At 50.1% G+C, this 16,142-nt stretch overlaps 1 protein-coding gene across 1 annotated transcript in view; it reads right to left on the bottom strand.

Annotated features, from left to right (window-relative positions):
* ABCA13 (ATP binding cassette subfamily A member 13) overlaps positions 1-16,142 on the bottom strand; it is a 374,957-nt gene that overhangs the window by 154,921 nt on the left and 203,894 nt on the right. Inside the window, exon 42 of the mRNA XM_042927326.1 lies at positions 608-848. Coding sequence (XP_042783260.1) covers positions 608-848 — 241 coding nt within the window. The remainder of the gene's footprint in view (positions 1-607; positions 849-16,142) is intronic.

Here is a 16,142-nt window from a genome sequence, read left to right as displayed (position 1 = left end):
CCAAGTCCTCACAAGAGGGGTGGGTGCAGAACAGTAAGATATTTAAAGAGACAGGGGCGCCTGGGTGGCTGAGTCGGTTAAGACACCAGTCTTGATTGCGGCTCAGGTCATGGTCTCACGGTCCATGAGTTCGAGCCCCACGTCGGGCTCTGTGCTGACGGCTCGGAGCCTGGAGCCTGCTTCCGATTCTGTGTCTCCCTCTCTCTCTGCCCCTCCCCTGTTTGCTCTGTCTCTGTCTCTCAAAAATAAATAAACATTAAAAAAAAATTTTTAATAAGAATAAATCAACTTTAAAAAAGAAATTTAAAGACAGACCACGTTCATTTAACTTTATTACAGTATATTGTTATAATTTTCCTATTATTACTGTTATAAGTCTTCTCCTGTGCCTGATACATGAATTAAACTTATTATGTGTATGTATGCATGTATAGGAAAAAAACGAGGTATTTACAGGATTTGCTACATTCCATGATCTTGCCCTCTTGAACACAGCCCTCCAAAATCATGAAACCACACGTATATTTGCGATTCTTAAAAGCTACTGACATTCATAATCCGTCCTGACATAATTTGGAAGTGAAGGGGAGTGGGGGAGGTTTCTTACCTGAAAAAGTAAGTTTCGGCTGTGTCATAATGGCCAGGTGTTAGTTTGAGGGGCGGGTAGTCAATGGCCAGAGGCCTCACCATGAACAAGCCCATGGCCAAGGCCACGAAGAGGACAGGCAGCAGGAGGTCGGAGAGGGAGCTCTTCCAGGCCCGGCGCGTGTGCTGGAACCGCTTCACCAGGAGGGCCCCTGCCTGAGCCAGAGGCCATGGAGGGCGCGGGGTCCCGGATGGGGCGCCACCTGCAGAGACAGGAACATGCAGTCAGCCTGAGGCCAGGGCACCCCCCCCAACATTGCCCGGGTCTGCGGATCCCTCCGGAGGTTTACGATGGCCCCGGAGGCTAGTAGCACAGGGGGCCCGCGGTTCCCAAGCTCTGCAATGAGCGCGGACAGGGGGCCCCCGGTTCCCACGCTCCGCAATGAGCGCGGACACTCTGGAAACGTATGCGCACAGAACGCCTGGGGATGTAGCAGGGCAAGGACGGAGTTCTCTAATCCGGCTTTTGCAGCAGCCTCGAGCTTGTTTTTACTGGTTAAAATGCAGTGTGCTCCAGGAGCACGGACCCCAACAAGAGAGCAGCGGGACCCATGTCTCCAGGCGGGAGTGCGTGTGTGGGAGGGGCGCAGACGGGGCAGGCCCCCTCCGCCGCCTCTCTTCTCCTGCCTTTTACTCCTCTGTTCCCACAGCCGGGTCCTTCCAGAGAACGCCCTTGGTCATGTCCAGAGCAGGGTCAGGAAGAACCATCCCCCCCAGCCCCTGCGCCAACCCCCCTGCCTAGTACGGGTGTCCCCGATGGAGAGGAGGCCAGAGCGGCTCTGGGGGTGCCTCTCCAGCTCCAAGTGAACCCCCTTGGCCCACCAGGCTTCAGTAACCCGGCCCTCCCTTCCTCCCTCCGCCTCTCACAACTCGGAGACCCGCCCCCCAGGGAGCATCGCTCAGAAGGTGGGGCTGGAGGGCAGGGCGTGAGCAGGCGGTGGATGCCCAGGTCACCTTGCCAGGCTCCTCCCGGCCTCGTGACAACACAGACGTGGCCGCAATCAACCTGTCCAGTGCGGGCCGACCGGCTGGTGCCAGCAACTGTCACATCCGATGTGAGGACGACAAAACAGGAGGAAAAGGAGAGGCAGACCCAGGGACCACAGCCCTAATCCTAAAGGACAGACACAGCCATGCCCCATGGTCTTCCTCGCAATTCCTTCTGCAGGGTTCCAGAAAACCCAACAGAAAGTGTTTGAGGAGGAAGGTGGCCTTCTAAGAAGACAGTTATGCTAAATTGATCACACTGCCCGCACATATCAAATTGAAATACGGTTAATAAAAGCACAGCGAATACGTTTCAAATCCCCAAAGAAATCATTTTTAAAGACGCTCCCATTTGGAAAGAGAAATTATTTGCAATAGTGGTGAGCACAGAGCTGTGGAGAAGCAGCTGGGGATACAAATGCCTTCCTGAAATAACCCCCTCTCTTGTCTGACATCACGTTGTGCCCAGGATGCGGCGGGTAGCGGGCTACTTTTTGTCCTCAAAAAAGACATCACATAGGGGTCGCGCTAAAACTGTAAAGAAATGACCAAACACAAGGCGATCGAGTGTGGCAATCCATGTGGGCAGAGCCGAAAGGACTGGTGCCACGCAGGCGGTCTGACGTGTTTAGGGCAAGTGAGAAAACAGTCACGGCCGTGGGGATGGTCAGGCACAGCCCACTGGCTGTGAGACCTCCGTCAAGAAGTCAGTTCAGTCTGCCTCCCGAGCAGAGTCAGGTCTGCCTGACCTCAGACAGCACACGTCACCTCTGACACTTCTGGTCACCGGACGTAGGGCTTCTTTCCACATGTCAAGCACGTGTCCGTGACACCAGCTGGGTGGCCTACCGTCCAACTCACTGGGGGCGTGACCTCCCTGCAGTGTCAGACCCCACGGGCTGAGGGCTCAGTCACACAGGCCTGCCCCTCCCCCACTCCAGACACCAGCTACGGGTCCAGGTTGTCCCCCGCGCTTACCAGCCACTGACTGTAGATCAGAGGTTCCCATGACCCGAGCCTTGGGTTTGACCGACGTGCTAGGGTGGTTCAAAGAACTCAGGGAAACAGGTCCTCACGTGGGCCAGCTTACAAAGGGATACGACAAAGGCCACATACGAACAGCCACGTGGAAGAGACGTGCGGGGTGAGACATTCGGGGAGGGACACTGTGGTTTCATGCCCTCTCCAGTATATCCCCAACACCTCCACGCGGTCACCTACCTGGGCTGAACCCCTTACTATTGGGATTTTGTGGGGCTCTCATCATGCAAACATTCCCTGTCATTATCTTCGTGTCCAGACCCTCTCCCCTCTCCGGAGGATGGGGGACCGGGCTGAAAATGCCAAACTTCTGATCGGCTCGGTCTTTCTGGTGAGCAGCCCCCCCCGAGTCGTCTCGTCGGAACAAAAGATGGCCTTAGTGTTCTTATCACCTGGGAATGTACTAGGAGCCCTGGTCAGGAATAAAGCCGAAGACAGATCCTAGAACAACAGATGCTCCCCTGCTTTTATCACTTGGGAAATGACAGAGGGTTCAGGGCCCCTGTGCCAGGAGCTGGGGGCACAGACAGATGCACATCTCTTGGGATCCCACAAGACCCAACAGGCGAAGGGAGAAAATCTGATGTTTAAGGACCAACACGTGGGATATTAACAAGGCTGGTGTATTCTGTGAATGACTGTGCGTGGGAGCAGAAACGTGGGGGTTTCTGGAGGTTGCAGGAGGTTGGGCACCGGCTGGTGAAGTACCTCCCAGACACTTTCGGGACCAGGGATTAGATTCCACACCAACTGGAGGCCTTCAACCCCAGCAACCAGGTGAGGAGATGCACAGTATTATAACCAAAGTGGTATTTCATCCCTTCACCAGTGCGGCTCTAACGAGGGTGGGCGGTGGGCGGTGGACACGGCCGTCAGGCAAGCTGGGCTACGACTCTCATTCATCCGAGGGGGAGGGGGAGGGGAGCAGGGTAGAAATGCTGATTCCCAGGCCCCACCTCGGACAGAATCACATCTCCACATATTCAGAGACTGAAATGCACTTTTAAAAAATAACTTCCCAGCGGGCGCCTCGGTAGCTCAGTCGGCTGAGTATCCAACTCTTGATCTTGGCTCAGGGCATGATCCCAGGGTCCTGGGATCAAGCCCCGTGTTGGGCTCCACACTGACCATGGAGCCAGCTTGAAAGTCTCTCTCTCCCTCTCTCTGCCCCTCCCCCACTCATGCACATGCTCTCTCAGATAGATAGATAGATAGATAGATAGATACAACATCCTAAGAGATTCTCATGGTCAGCTGGGTTATAAAATGTATTGGTCAATGGTGATTCATATATAACTCTCACAGAGCAGTTATGAAGTCAAAGTGATCTTAGTGTTAGAAAAGACGTATTATTGAATGCAGTTTGATCCTTTCTCATATATGACTAGAAGTATAAATATAAAAATATTCGTATATCCTGATCATTCTGTGAGAGTGTAATGCTGGATACGTCCACCTGGGGCACTCTGTATGCAGATCTAGCAGGAGAACTATGTGAATCTAAGTTAAGCTAACGTCATTGAGATGTTCTGGGTTGCTGGCCGCCCCAGATTTCCAAAATGATCCCTGAGAGAGCCATTTGATTTCCTCACTAACCTTTGGCTAAGGAGCCCTTTCTCTCGCACAGAAGCAAGCCTCACTCTGTTTAGAATCAAGAGGAACTGAAAGGTCACTGGTAAGCGTGATGGCTTGTGACCCCGCCAAAATCAATGACACCATCATTGTCTACCAAAATGGCCTTTTTGTCCCCTAGTTTTTAAAATATTTTTAATGTTTATTTATTTATTTTGAGAAAGAGAAAGTGGGATAAGAGCAGAGAGAGAGAGGGAGAGAGAATCCTGAGCAGGTTCCGCACTGTCAGCACAGAGCCCGACTCGGGGCTCGAACTCACGAACCGTCAGATCATGACATGAGCTGATATCAAGAGTGGACGCTTAACGGACTGAGCCACCCAGGTGCCCCCGAAGTAGCCTTCAAGTGGCATCTTATGACAGTCGCATCTAGCTACGCACACTCAGCTGCCTATCAAACTGTGCACCTGCTCAAATACATCTACAGCAGCCAATGGCTGCAAACACCTATTTACATCAGGGCAGTTTCTGTCTATGCAGCCAGGTGCACAGAAAATGGAAACAGAACGTGGCTTTCTGGGTGTTGGAGTCTACTTAGTAAATACGCCTGCTGATGGAGGAAGAACACGGTTAGAGAATGGCCCTTTATCTGCCCACTGGCTTTGCTCAGAGAGGATCAATCACAACAGCCACTGGGTGGGGGGGGCGAGTGGGAGAGGAAGCACTGGATTAGAATCCAGTCTCAGCCGCCAACGTGTTGGGTGACTTCTGGAAATTCCCAGCCCCACTGCATGTCACTTCCCTCAGCTGTGAAACAGAGATTTATATTCTCCCTCTAGGTAACGAGGATTCTTATTACCACACTTATGAAACTAGCAGAACAGGTACAGTTTGACTGCCAGCCACTGTAAATGTTCATCAGACAGCGGGATAAGCCTGTGGGGAAAGGTGTTTCTCATTATTAAGAAAAATAAATCCTCCCCCCCTTCCCATGCGTTAACTGAACATAAATGGGGGAAATAAAGGGCTAAGATAGTTTATGGTCATGAATCAACCACCAATCAAATATTCATGGCTAAACTCATAGAAGTATTCACATGAATAATTTAACAGACAAAATTAAAATGCTGGACCAAATTGTTATGAATTGTCTTATTTGACTTACGAGTGTAATTCTATTCAAAGAATCCAGTGGCATCCATAACTAGGCACTCTCATTTTACACTGACCCTCAAATTACTTAGAAAAAAATGTCCAGAGATTTTTTTTGGGGGGAGGGGGTCAGGTGGCTTCAGTGAATACCTTAAAATATCAAGGACGCAGCATGCACCCCAGAATACGATCTCCACGTTGCTGAATACATCCGAATGTTCTTGAAGCTTTTAAAATAAACCATCACAAATGTAATGCCTTCAAGTCCACTTTTAAAAAATGAATACCCCAAACAAAAAATGGGTCAATTAGCAGGTATGAGTGTGTAGTTCATTTATAAATCTACAGGGGCACCCAGGTGGCTCAGTCGGCTGAGTGTCCGACTTCGGCTCCGCTCACGATCTCTCGGCTCATGAGTTCAAAGCCCTGCATCGGGCTCTGTGATGACAGCACTGAGTGTTCTTGGGATTCTCTCTCTCCCTCTCTCTCTCTCTCTGCGCCCCTCCCCCACTTGCATTCTCAAAATAAATAAAACATTTAAAAAATAAAAGCAGGATTTTCAGACCACAATAACGCGACTTGCAGTGAAACAAGGAACGCCTGTAAACAGGTAGATGGGTGTCAACACTGGAAATGTCTGTGGGAGACCACCACCAACACCAGCGTCCGGGGGTCCCAGCCCTGCCTCGCACGAAGACCTCCCACACCTCAGACTGGCCGTGGTCTCTTGGCTTCTTACCTATAACACAAAAGGCTTGGACGGGCCATGGCTCCGTCCTTCGTGCTGGCACAAGCTGATGTTGTACGGCTTTCGCACAACTCATGATTTGCCTCATTCATACCATTTGCAGAAGAAAACCAGCCACACATCGAACGTCCTCTTGTTAAGAGAGGTAGGAGAAGGGTTGGCGGGGGGGGGGGGGGGTGCGAAGAGGAAAGGAGGAAACAGAAAAAAGAACGAAACGAAAAAGAAGAATAAAGGAAGATGTTTTGTGATGGTTGTATGTTTAATGATATGACAAAAATCCAAAATAGGATTATTTCTTAAATATTAAACATGGTGACACAAAAAATATACAACCTTCAAAACCAAACTGTGTTACTGCAATCTTGGTTAAATATTCTTTCGGAAAGAACATTATTAATTATGATTAATTGTTTTAAAAGCTAAGAAGGAGAGGCTATATTTATCTAAACTGTTTTATTGATAATAATCTCACAGCAATGTATCACTCGACCTTCAAAATGCTTTATCTGCTCGTTTCTCACAACAACCACATTGCTCCTTTTCATACATGATTTTGATTTTTTTAAGGCTCTTTTTTGTTGTTGTTAAGTAAGTTCTACACTCACCTTGGGGCTCAAACTCATGACCCAGAGATCAAGGGTCAGTCGCACAGGCCACGGACTGAACCAAACTGGCACCTTCATACGGGATTTTTACATTAAAAAAAGAAGAAAAATCTAGGTAGAAGAAGAATTTTCTGTTCACCTCCAAAGTTTTCCCAATTGCTAAACAGGCTAGGGATCACTTTTTCTGTTACTTTCTCTTATTTTCTTTTAGTGTGTGCACAGGCATGTGAGTGGGGAGGGGCAGAGAGAGAGAATCCCCAGCAGGCTCCACGTTCAGTGCAGAGCCCAACTCCGGGCTCGATCTCACGGCCCCAGGATCCTGACTTGAGCCACAATCAAGAGTCGGACGCTCAACCGACTGAGCCCCCCAGCGCCCCGCTTTTTCGATCCTTTAAAAAGCACAGTGATTCACAGCCAAACGATGAAAAGCATCAAGGCAGGATTTCACTCTGGAAGAGGGCTGGGCGTCACGCCCAGCCACATCGTTTTTCTGGAATAGAGATGGCCCCAACTCCTTGGACGGGATTCAACATGCCTTGAGGAGACAGTGACAATGTTCAGGGAACTTATGCTCTGTGGGCAGGTCACTTAAACGAGGGGTTTGGGTTTTTTCTTTCCAACGCACCAAACTCAGGTCTTCCTGCAGCCCCTGAATGGCCCCAACCTGGGGTTGAAAACCCGCGCTCCCTCCAAAGCTCTCCTGGGCTGTCAGGCAACGGAACGAGGGCTCCTCTCTGCCGCACCCGGTCCTCCTTCCAGCCTCGGCCCTGCTCTCCGGCTCCGCTCCCATCACAGTGGGAGGCAGGGTGGACAGCAGGCGGGTGTCTGGGCTCCGCTGAAGGTTGGCTCAAAGGGCTCCTTTGTGAACAGTGAGCAACGACATGCAAGGGGGGCCCTCGAGCTGGCGTGTGGCACATAGTGAGGGTCTATGGATGCAGCCAGAGAAGAAATCTCCCCATTGCCGAATCTTCTCTTGCACTGTGGCCCTGTGCTCACCACCCCCACTGTTCTGTCCTTGTCGTGTGTGGCCACTGCAAGGGGGCCGAGCTCAGTTCTCCTGGCAAAGCTCAGATCTGAGAACGCTCTCTGGCACTCAGAAGGCGTTCAGAGCCATCTGATGAATGAGGAGTGGACGGATGTGACCAAATGTTGTCTTCGGTGCCCTCACCCACTGGTCACCTGGCTGTGACTTCCCTCCCCCCTCCCCGGTCCCACTTTCCCTGCCCAGAAGCCACACCACCACTCCCTCTAATCCCTTCCTGCCCTTTCCCACGCTCAGCCTCGCCAAGTGCGCCCCCGGGCCCCATTCACCAGCCATCTCTAGGCCACTGATGGCACGTCCACCTCCGTGTGGTTCTCCCTCAGAGCGTAAGCAAGAAAGATGGGGGCACCTGGGTGGCTCAGTCGGTTAGGCAACTGACTTCGGCTCAGGTCATGATCTCAGGGCTTGTGGGTTCAAACCCCGCGTCGGGCTCTGTGCTGACAGCTCAGAGCCTGGAGCCTGCTTCAGATTCTATGTCTCCCTCTCTCTGCCCCTCCCTTGCTTGCGCTCTTTCTCTATTTCTCTCTCTCTCAAAAAATAAATAAAACATTTAAAAAAATTTGGGGGGAGCGGTGCCTGGGTGGCTCAGTTAGTTAAGCGTCTGACTTCGGCTCAGGTCATGATCTCGCGGTTCGTGGGTTCGAACCCTGCGTCGGGCTCTGTGCCGACAGCTGGGAGCCTGGAGCCTGCTTCGGATTCTGTGTCTCCCCCTCTCTCTACCCCTCCCCTGCTCATTCTCTGTGTCTCTCTGTCTCTCAATAATAAATAAATATTTTAAAAAATTGTTTTTTAAATTTTTTTAGGGGCACCTGGGTTGCTCAGTCGGTTGAACGTCTGACTTCGGCTCAGGTCATGCTCTCATGGTTCATGAGTTCGAGTCCTGCATCCAGCTATGTGGTGACAGCTCGAAGCCTAGAGCCTGCTTCAGATTCTGTGTCTCCCTCTCTCTGCCTCTCCCCGGCTCATTCTCTGTCTCTCTCTCTCTCTCTCTCAAAAGTAAATAAACATTAAAAACATTTTTTTAATTCTTTTAAATAAATACACAAAATGACACTCTCAACCCTTGACCCTACAATGGACGTGTTCCTAAAGGTTGCCCAGAGCCACTCTACCTCCATTTCCCCAGTTTTCCACCATTATCTTGGTAGCAAGGGGCACACTTAAGATAAGCGAGGCCCCTCCTTTGTCAAACGTGTCACAAGAAGGGCCGATTCCAGGTCAGGGTCCGCGGTGGGAGCCGCTACTCTTCACCAGCTTGGGGTTTCCTTGGGCAGCTCTGACCGAGAGGGGCTGGGCTTCACAAGCTCCACCGGCCCCTCGCGGCCCCGACAGAAGCGGCTGCTCCCTGACACCTGCCGCCAGCGTTTATTGGCCCATGTCTATCTCAATTCGGCCTTCTCTCTGGCACACTGCCTCATGCAGAGCCCCTGCCGGGAGCTCTCCGCTCATCTCGCTAACGCCGCCAACAAACCTTCCCTGGCATGTGTAATTGGCGGCGGGCACGGTCCCCCCGACCTGGCTGGCCGGGGAGGCGGTGTTTGAAGCTGGAGGAAGTGTGGACAAAGCAGAGAAGACGGCGCTAGGGGCTGAACACCGCCGCTCGGCCTGCAAGACACATGCAGAATTTGGAACAGCTCTTTGAAGAGGCCGAGAATTACAGGCTCCCCGTGCAGGAGAGGCTGTTCAAACAGGATTGTCTCCAAAAGCAAAGGAGAGGCTGCACACCCTTCAGATTAATCACTGCCAAATTGCTTTCCATCATCACAAGAAGTAGCAATTAGGAATGAAATACAGAGGATTAAATGGTGGGAGGAAAGGGAGAAGATTTTAGGTAAAGTGGGACTGACAGAGCTGAGAATTTCACTGCAACCTCAGACCTCACATGGGGCAGGGGGGTAAGGCTTCAGTAGGGAAGTAAGGAAGGAGGGAGGGAGGAGGGAGGTGGGAAGAGAGGGGAGGAAGGAAGGGAGGAGGGAGGGATGAAAGGAGGAAGGACAGGGAAGGAAGTGAAGAAGGAGGGAAGGGAGGAAGGAGAGAGGAGGGAAGAAAGAAGGGATGGATCGAGGAGGGAGGAGGAAAGGAGGACAGAAGGAAGGGAGGGAGGGAGGAAAGGAGGAGGGAGGGAGGAGGGACGGGGAAGGAAGTGAAGGAGGGAAGGGAGGGAGGAGGAAGGGAGGGAGGAGGAAGGAGGGGAGAAAAAAGGGAGGGATGAAGGAGGGAGGAGGAAAAGACCAGGGAAGGGAGGGAGGAAGGAAAGGAGAAGGGAGGGAGGAGGGAGGGAGGGAAGGAAGGGAGGGAGGAGGGAAGGGAGAAAGGAAGGGAGGGAGGAGACAAGAAAGCCATTGCCAAAGCCTTACAAGGAGAAAACACCTGTTGCCCAGATTCACTCTGTACCAGCTGAATATGTGACATGACTTTTCACCTGAACTTTGGCCTTGATGAGACTCTAACCTGGCTGGTGTTTCTCACAGATGGCCATAGCCCACCTGAATCAAAGGAAATTGGGGTGTTTGTTAAAACCTGTAAATGTCTCAGTCTCGGCACTAAAATTTATGGAAGTTGGCCTAAGAATCTGCCATTTCAATAACCATCCAAGTTTTTTTTCCCTTTTTTTTTTTTTTTTTTTTTTGAAGAACGCCATCCTAACAGGGATGCGGTGATGTCTCACTGTGGTTTTGATCCCAAGTCCTCTGACGACAAGTGACAGTGAGCATCTTTCATGCACCTGCTGTCCATCTACGGAAAAATGTCTGTTCCAATGCTTTGCCCATTCTTTAAAAAATGTTTATTTATTTTGAGAGACAGAGAGAGTGAACAGGGGAGGGGCAAAGAGAGAGGAGGAGAGAGAATCCTAATCAGGCCCCATGCTGTCAGCACAGAGCCCAGTGTGGGGCTCGATCCCATGAACTTTAAGACCACGACCTGAGCCAAAATCAACAGCTGGACGCTCAACCGACAGAGCCCCCCAGGCATTCCTGCTTTGCTCATTTTTTAATTGGGTCTCTTGTCTTTTTGCTATCGAGTTATAGGAGTTACAGGAGTTCTCTACATCTTGTGGCTATCAATCCCTGATCGGATCCGTGGGGTGCAAACACTTTCTTTCCAGCGGCGGATTTCCTTTTCATTCTACCAATCCCTTTGCTGTGCAGAAGCTTTTTTGGGGACGGGGGAAACCAGCGCCCTCCATGCTCTGCTGGTGGCAATGCAAACTGGTGCAGTCGCTGTGGAGGACAGTATGGAGGCTCCTCAAAAATCTCAAAAACAGAACTACCCCCCCAAACCCTGAAATCAGGACCTTGGAGAGATCCCATGCAATGATATGATACACCAGGCACCCCACACTCCTCACACCGGCCCAAAGTCCATCAACAGATGAATAAAGAAAGAGAATGAGCATGTGCGCACGTGTGTGTGTGTGTGTGTGTGTGAGAGAGAGAGAGAGAGACAGAGAGACAGAGAGAGAGACAGAGGGAGAGACAGAGAGAGAGAGAGAGAGAGAGAGAGAGAGAAAGGGATGGAGTAACTATAGAGCAGCATTACTCAGCCCTAAATAAATGGCAATTTGACACCTGCTACCGCATATTTGAGCCTAGTGGACATTGTGATGAGTGAAATAAACCCATCATCGCAGGACAAATACTGCTTGATTCCATTTATCTGAGGAATCTAAAATCCCCAAATTCCTGGGGCGCCTGGGGGAGGGCTCAGGCTTGATGAGTGGTCATGTCATGATTTCATGATTCATGAGTTCAAGCCCCACATCAGGCTCAGCGCTGACAGTGTGGAGTCTGCTTGGGATTCTCTCTTTCCCTCTCTCTCAAAATAAATAAACATTAAAAGGGGCGCCTGGGTGGCTCAGTCAGTTGGGCATCCAACTTCAGCTCAGGTCATGACTTCATGGTTCATGAGTTCAAGCCCCACATCGAGCTCTGTGCTGACAGCTCAGAGCCTGGAGCCTGCTTCAGATTCTGTGTCTCCTTCCTTCTCTACCCCTCCCCTGCTCACACTCTGTCTCTCTCTCTCTCAAAAATAAATAAACACTAAAGAGAGTGTTTAAAAATTTTTTTTAAATAAAATGGATTCTTACAAGCAGCACAGAGTGGTGGTCGCCAGGGGCTGGTGGGGTGGATACGGGAGTCGTTTTTCAATGTACAGAGAGTTTCAGTGACGTAGGACGAATCAGTATGGACCTGCTGCACTGAACGTGGGGCTTCTCTGCTGCTGCTTCTTTTCCCCAGAGGAAGAACCACGAGCATGTGGCAACCCTCCAGGGGAAGATCCAGGAGATTTGGGGGGCAGGGATTGAAGACGCAGATAAAGAAAGAATTCTTGCCTGTGCTATGGCCTGGAAGAGGGGCCTGGGGTCCTGTAGCAGCAGGGATGGGGTGTGCTGGGTGGGAGGCCTCCCTGAGAGCAGGACAGCAGCAGACCAGGCTGGGGTGGGGGGCAGCGCTGACAGAGGCCACTGGGAACCTGCAAACATCCCCTGGGAGAAAACGGACACCGTCGTGTAGGTGATGGGAAAGCAGCCTGTCACCCTGTACGAGGGGCTCCAGAAGGCACTGAGGGATACAGAGGAAGGGCCGCTAGCTGCCCAGGGGAGCTGAGAGGTGGTCAGAGGAGGGGACTCCTGATCCGAGCCACACCAGGCCCGGTCACAGGGGCTCGAAGTCTACCAGCCAAACCCCTCCACTGTGTGTGTCCAGCAGCGGCACGTGCTGTTGTGCGGGACGGTCTAGCTGCCATTTCAAAACACCAAGCCCAGGTGGTTTAAGCCACAGACATTCACGGCTCACAGTCAGGAGGCTGGAAGCCCAAGATCAAGGTGACCAGGTGACCGCAGGGTTGGTGTCCTCTGAGGCCTCTCCCTTGGCTGGCAGACGACCCCTTTCTCCAGGTCTCCCTGGGGTCTCCTCTGTGCGGGCACTGCCATCTCTGCCCAATCCCCCCCCTTCTCACAAGGACACTGGTCAGACTGGGTAAGGACCCACTTGTACCCCTCACGGTTACCCTAATTCCTTTTTCAAAGATCCTGTATCTGCAAATATAGTCACATGCTCAGGTCCTGGGGGCTCAACATACAAATGGGGGGGCAGAGGGACAGGGACACAATTCATTCCAGAACACCAGTGCGCTGCTGGGAATCAGCACAAAGAGAACAGACTGAGAATTTGTGGTTCTAGACAGAATCCTCCTACAGCTATCACCCTGAAGCGGCGGAGCTCCAGGGGTGCTGCCTGGACCCACGGTACCACCGGGTCACTGCTGAGAAATGCAAGTTCTCGGGCCCCACCCAGGAACCCCTGAATCGGGAAATCAGGGGATGAGGCCCAGGAATCTGTGTTCTACAAAATCTGCAGGTCACTGTGATGATGCTAGATCACCACCTCTCCCGGGGAGTCAAGGAGTGAATCCAGTCACCCACACATCCTTCAAACACTGTGACACACAGTACTCTGGGGGCTTGGAAAAGCCTTTGCAGAAAAGGGAAGGATCCAAAGAATGTATTTTCTTTGATCCAAAGAGACTCCAGCACCTGGCATTGTGCCTGGGTGGGAGTTTCGCGCTGGACCCACCAGGGTTCAGGCAAATCTCCACGGCTCAATTTCTACATGAGAATAATGGCTGCAGGAAAGCCTATTTGCAAAATGTCCAGGAGGACTGGGTAAGAAAATGCACAGAGGACGCCTCTCATCGTGTCCGGTCGATGGTGTCGGGGCTCCAAGAAGAAGTGATTTGCACACCTTACATGGCAGGGACAGATGTGCCCTCTGGGCACGGTCTCTGTAACTCATTTCTCTGGCATGACTAGGCTCCCAATGCTTAAAATATCTGTATTTTATATTTTATGTTGCCTTCATCCATCTATCAGAGGAGCAATAGGTAGTTATTTGAGAGCGAGCCCCTTAGAAGTCTTTCTGAAGATACACGGCAAGCGTGGAGGGAAGGGGTGCCCCCGGGCAGGGGCGGCCAGAGTCAGGAATCGGAACAAAAATGTAATTCCTGAGGGCACCAACAGAAAGGGAAAGGTTTCGGTAAGTGATTATTCCAGAAATTCCCTTTCTCGAGTGTGGATCACGCTCCCGTCCCTGAAAAGTGAGTGAGCGCTTTACCCAGAAGACGGTTTCACACCGTCTCCAAAATCCTGATCCAGCCCTTTGGTAAAGTTATATCTGCTAAGTAATATAAATTTCACTGACGGAGAGGCTTCCTGTGGAGCTTTGTGGGAGGATTCGCAGAACACAATAAAACTGGGAAATTCAGGAAATGTCATACCAAATTTGTGGTCATGTGTCTTGATCTCACGTTTTGTTTTAAGTAATGAAATACTTAAATAGATATTTTAATGACATTTTTTCCAGTTCCATAATTTGTAATTTGGATGATAAGTAACACTGCCTTTTTACATCATATTTTACAAAGGTAATAGAAAACATAATGTTTCTTTCCTCGGGGTTCTTTTTAAAATTTAACATACCGCTCCTTTTCACATAACAGTAGTTTTTCATTTTTTTTGCACATTTTATTTCTAACATATTTGCATGGATTTTCATAATGTCCCCCAAATTCAGAACATGAAATTACCATTTTTTTCAAAACAGATGCATCACCGTCACAAAGAGGATGTATGCGGGCAATACCTTTCAATGTAAATTATCCTAAGTTCTCAAGGATGACAAAATGTTTATGAGAACATAATCATATTTTCTTTGAATTTGCCCTTACATAAAAAAGTCATTAGCTAATGTACCTTAAAATACGAGAATGCTCAGAAATGAAGCCTTTAGGTAAAATGCTAATAATGAAAAGAGAAAATAATGTGTCTGCCCAGTTAAAATAAAATTTGTATATACACAGTAAAAGAGAGACAAATTACGATATATGCAGAATATTACTACATAGAAATGACACAAGCAATAACATAAATGGATCGAAGTGGCAAAATACGGAGAAAAAACAGACTCCTGTGCACACACGATGACCCCATTTACATGAAGTCCAACAACAAGCACAATTACTGTAAGGTGAGGGCATCACCTTTTGGGGAGGGGGTCTGACTTGGAGAGGGCAGAGGGCCCAGCAAGGTGCTGGGAATGCTCTATCTGGACCTGGGTGGTGGTGACACCATATAAAAACTCATCTAATCGTGTGATCAAGAAATATGCCATTTGTGATAAAAATACAAGCAGTTGATGTTACTAAAGCAAACTTAAGACACTATCCTTCAAAACTACATCATTCATGAGGGAAGGAAACAACAACCGTGTTGTAAGAGAGGAAATTTAAATGGCTAATAAACCCGAAGGGGAATTCAATTTAGCATATGGTACTAGTCGTTTGGCAGGGAGAGGTCTACAATGGCCCCCCAATCACCCCTACTTCACAGAAGGTTCCAATCCCCCGAGTGTGGGTCTGTCACCCCCCACCCTCGGATTACACGTACAGAAAAAGTGAAGAGCTTTGGAAGATCTGGTCACTGATCAGTCGCCTTTCAGTGAATCAAAACAAGAGATTCTTGTGCTCACTTTGAAGCAGAAACATGTCCTGTTGGGAGGGGACCATGTGGCTAAGATTCCAGATGACTCCTTAGGAGCTGAGAGCACACCCAACCAACAGCCAGCCAACCCCCAGGTGGACGTTGGTCCTAAACCCACACAGAGCTGAATTCTGCCAACAAGCTCAATGGGCTTCTAAGACAGCCCTGTTAAGAGTTGGTGGTCTTGCGATACTGTGCTTTATAATGAGGGGACCCTGGGGGGCTCAGCTGCTTACGCGTCCGACTTCGGCTCAGGTCACGATCTCACAGTTCGTGGGTTCGAGTCCTCCGTCGGGCTCTGTGGTGACAGCTCGGAGCCTGCTTGGGATTCTGTGTGTGTCTCTCTCTCTGTCCCTCCCATGTTCACACACACACACACACACACACACACACACACACATTCTTTCTCTCTCTCTCTCAAAATTAAATGAACATTAAAAAAAAATTTTAAATAAATAAGATGTGATTTATACTAAGAAATGTGTATCTGCTCTTTGTCCATTTCTTGCAGACCTCTGGATTTTCCTAAGTGGTGACAGCAACAAGGGTGTCTGCAGTTATGTCAATGACCTTAATGAGGTGACTTTTGGAACTCACTCTAAGAGCCTGGGGAACCCACCATATAACTATAGGGTTGGACCTTCCAACCTCCCCTTAACCCCTCACTGGCCAGCGGCCAATGATTTAATCAGTCATGCCGGTGTAATGAAGCCGCCATAAAACCCCAAAAGGATGGGGTTCAGAGAGCCCCCATGTGGGTGAGCACTTGGCATTCGGGGAGACTGGCACCTGGAGAGGCCTGGGAACTCTGCAG

This window comes from Panthera leo, chromosome A2, assembly GCF_018350215.1.
Source record: "Panthera leo isolate Ple1 chromosome A2, P.leo_Ple1_pat1.1, whole genome shotgun sequence".
Taxonomy (NCBI): domain Eukaryota; kingdom Metazoa; phylum Chordata; class Mammalia; order Carnivora; family Felidae; genus Panthera; species Panthera leo.
The sequence above is the reverse complement of the archived record's forward strand: the minus strand, read 5'-3'. Positions and strand labels throughout refer to the sequence as shown.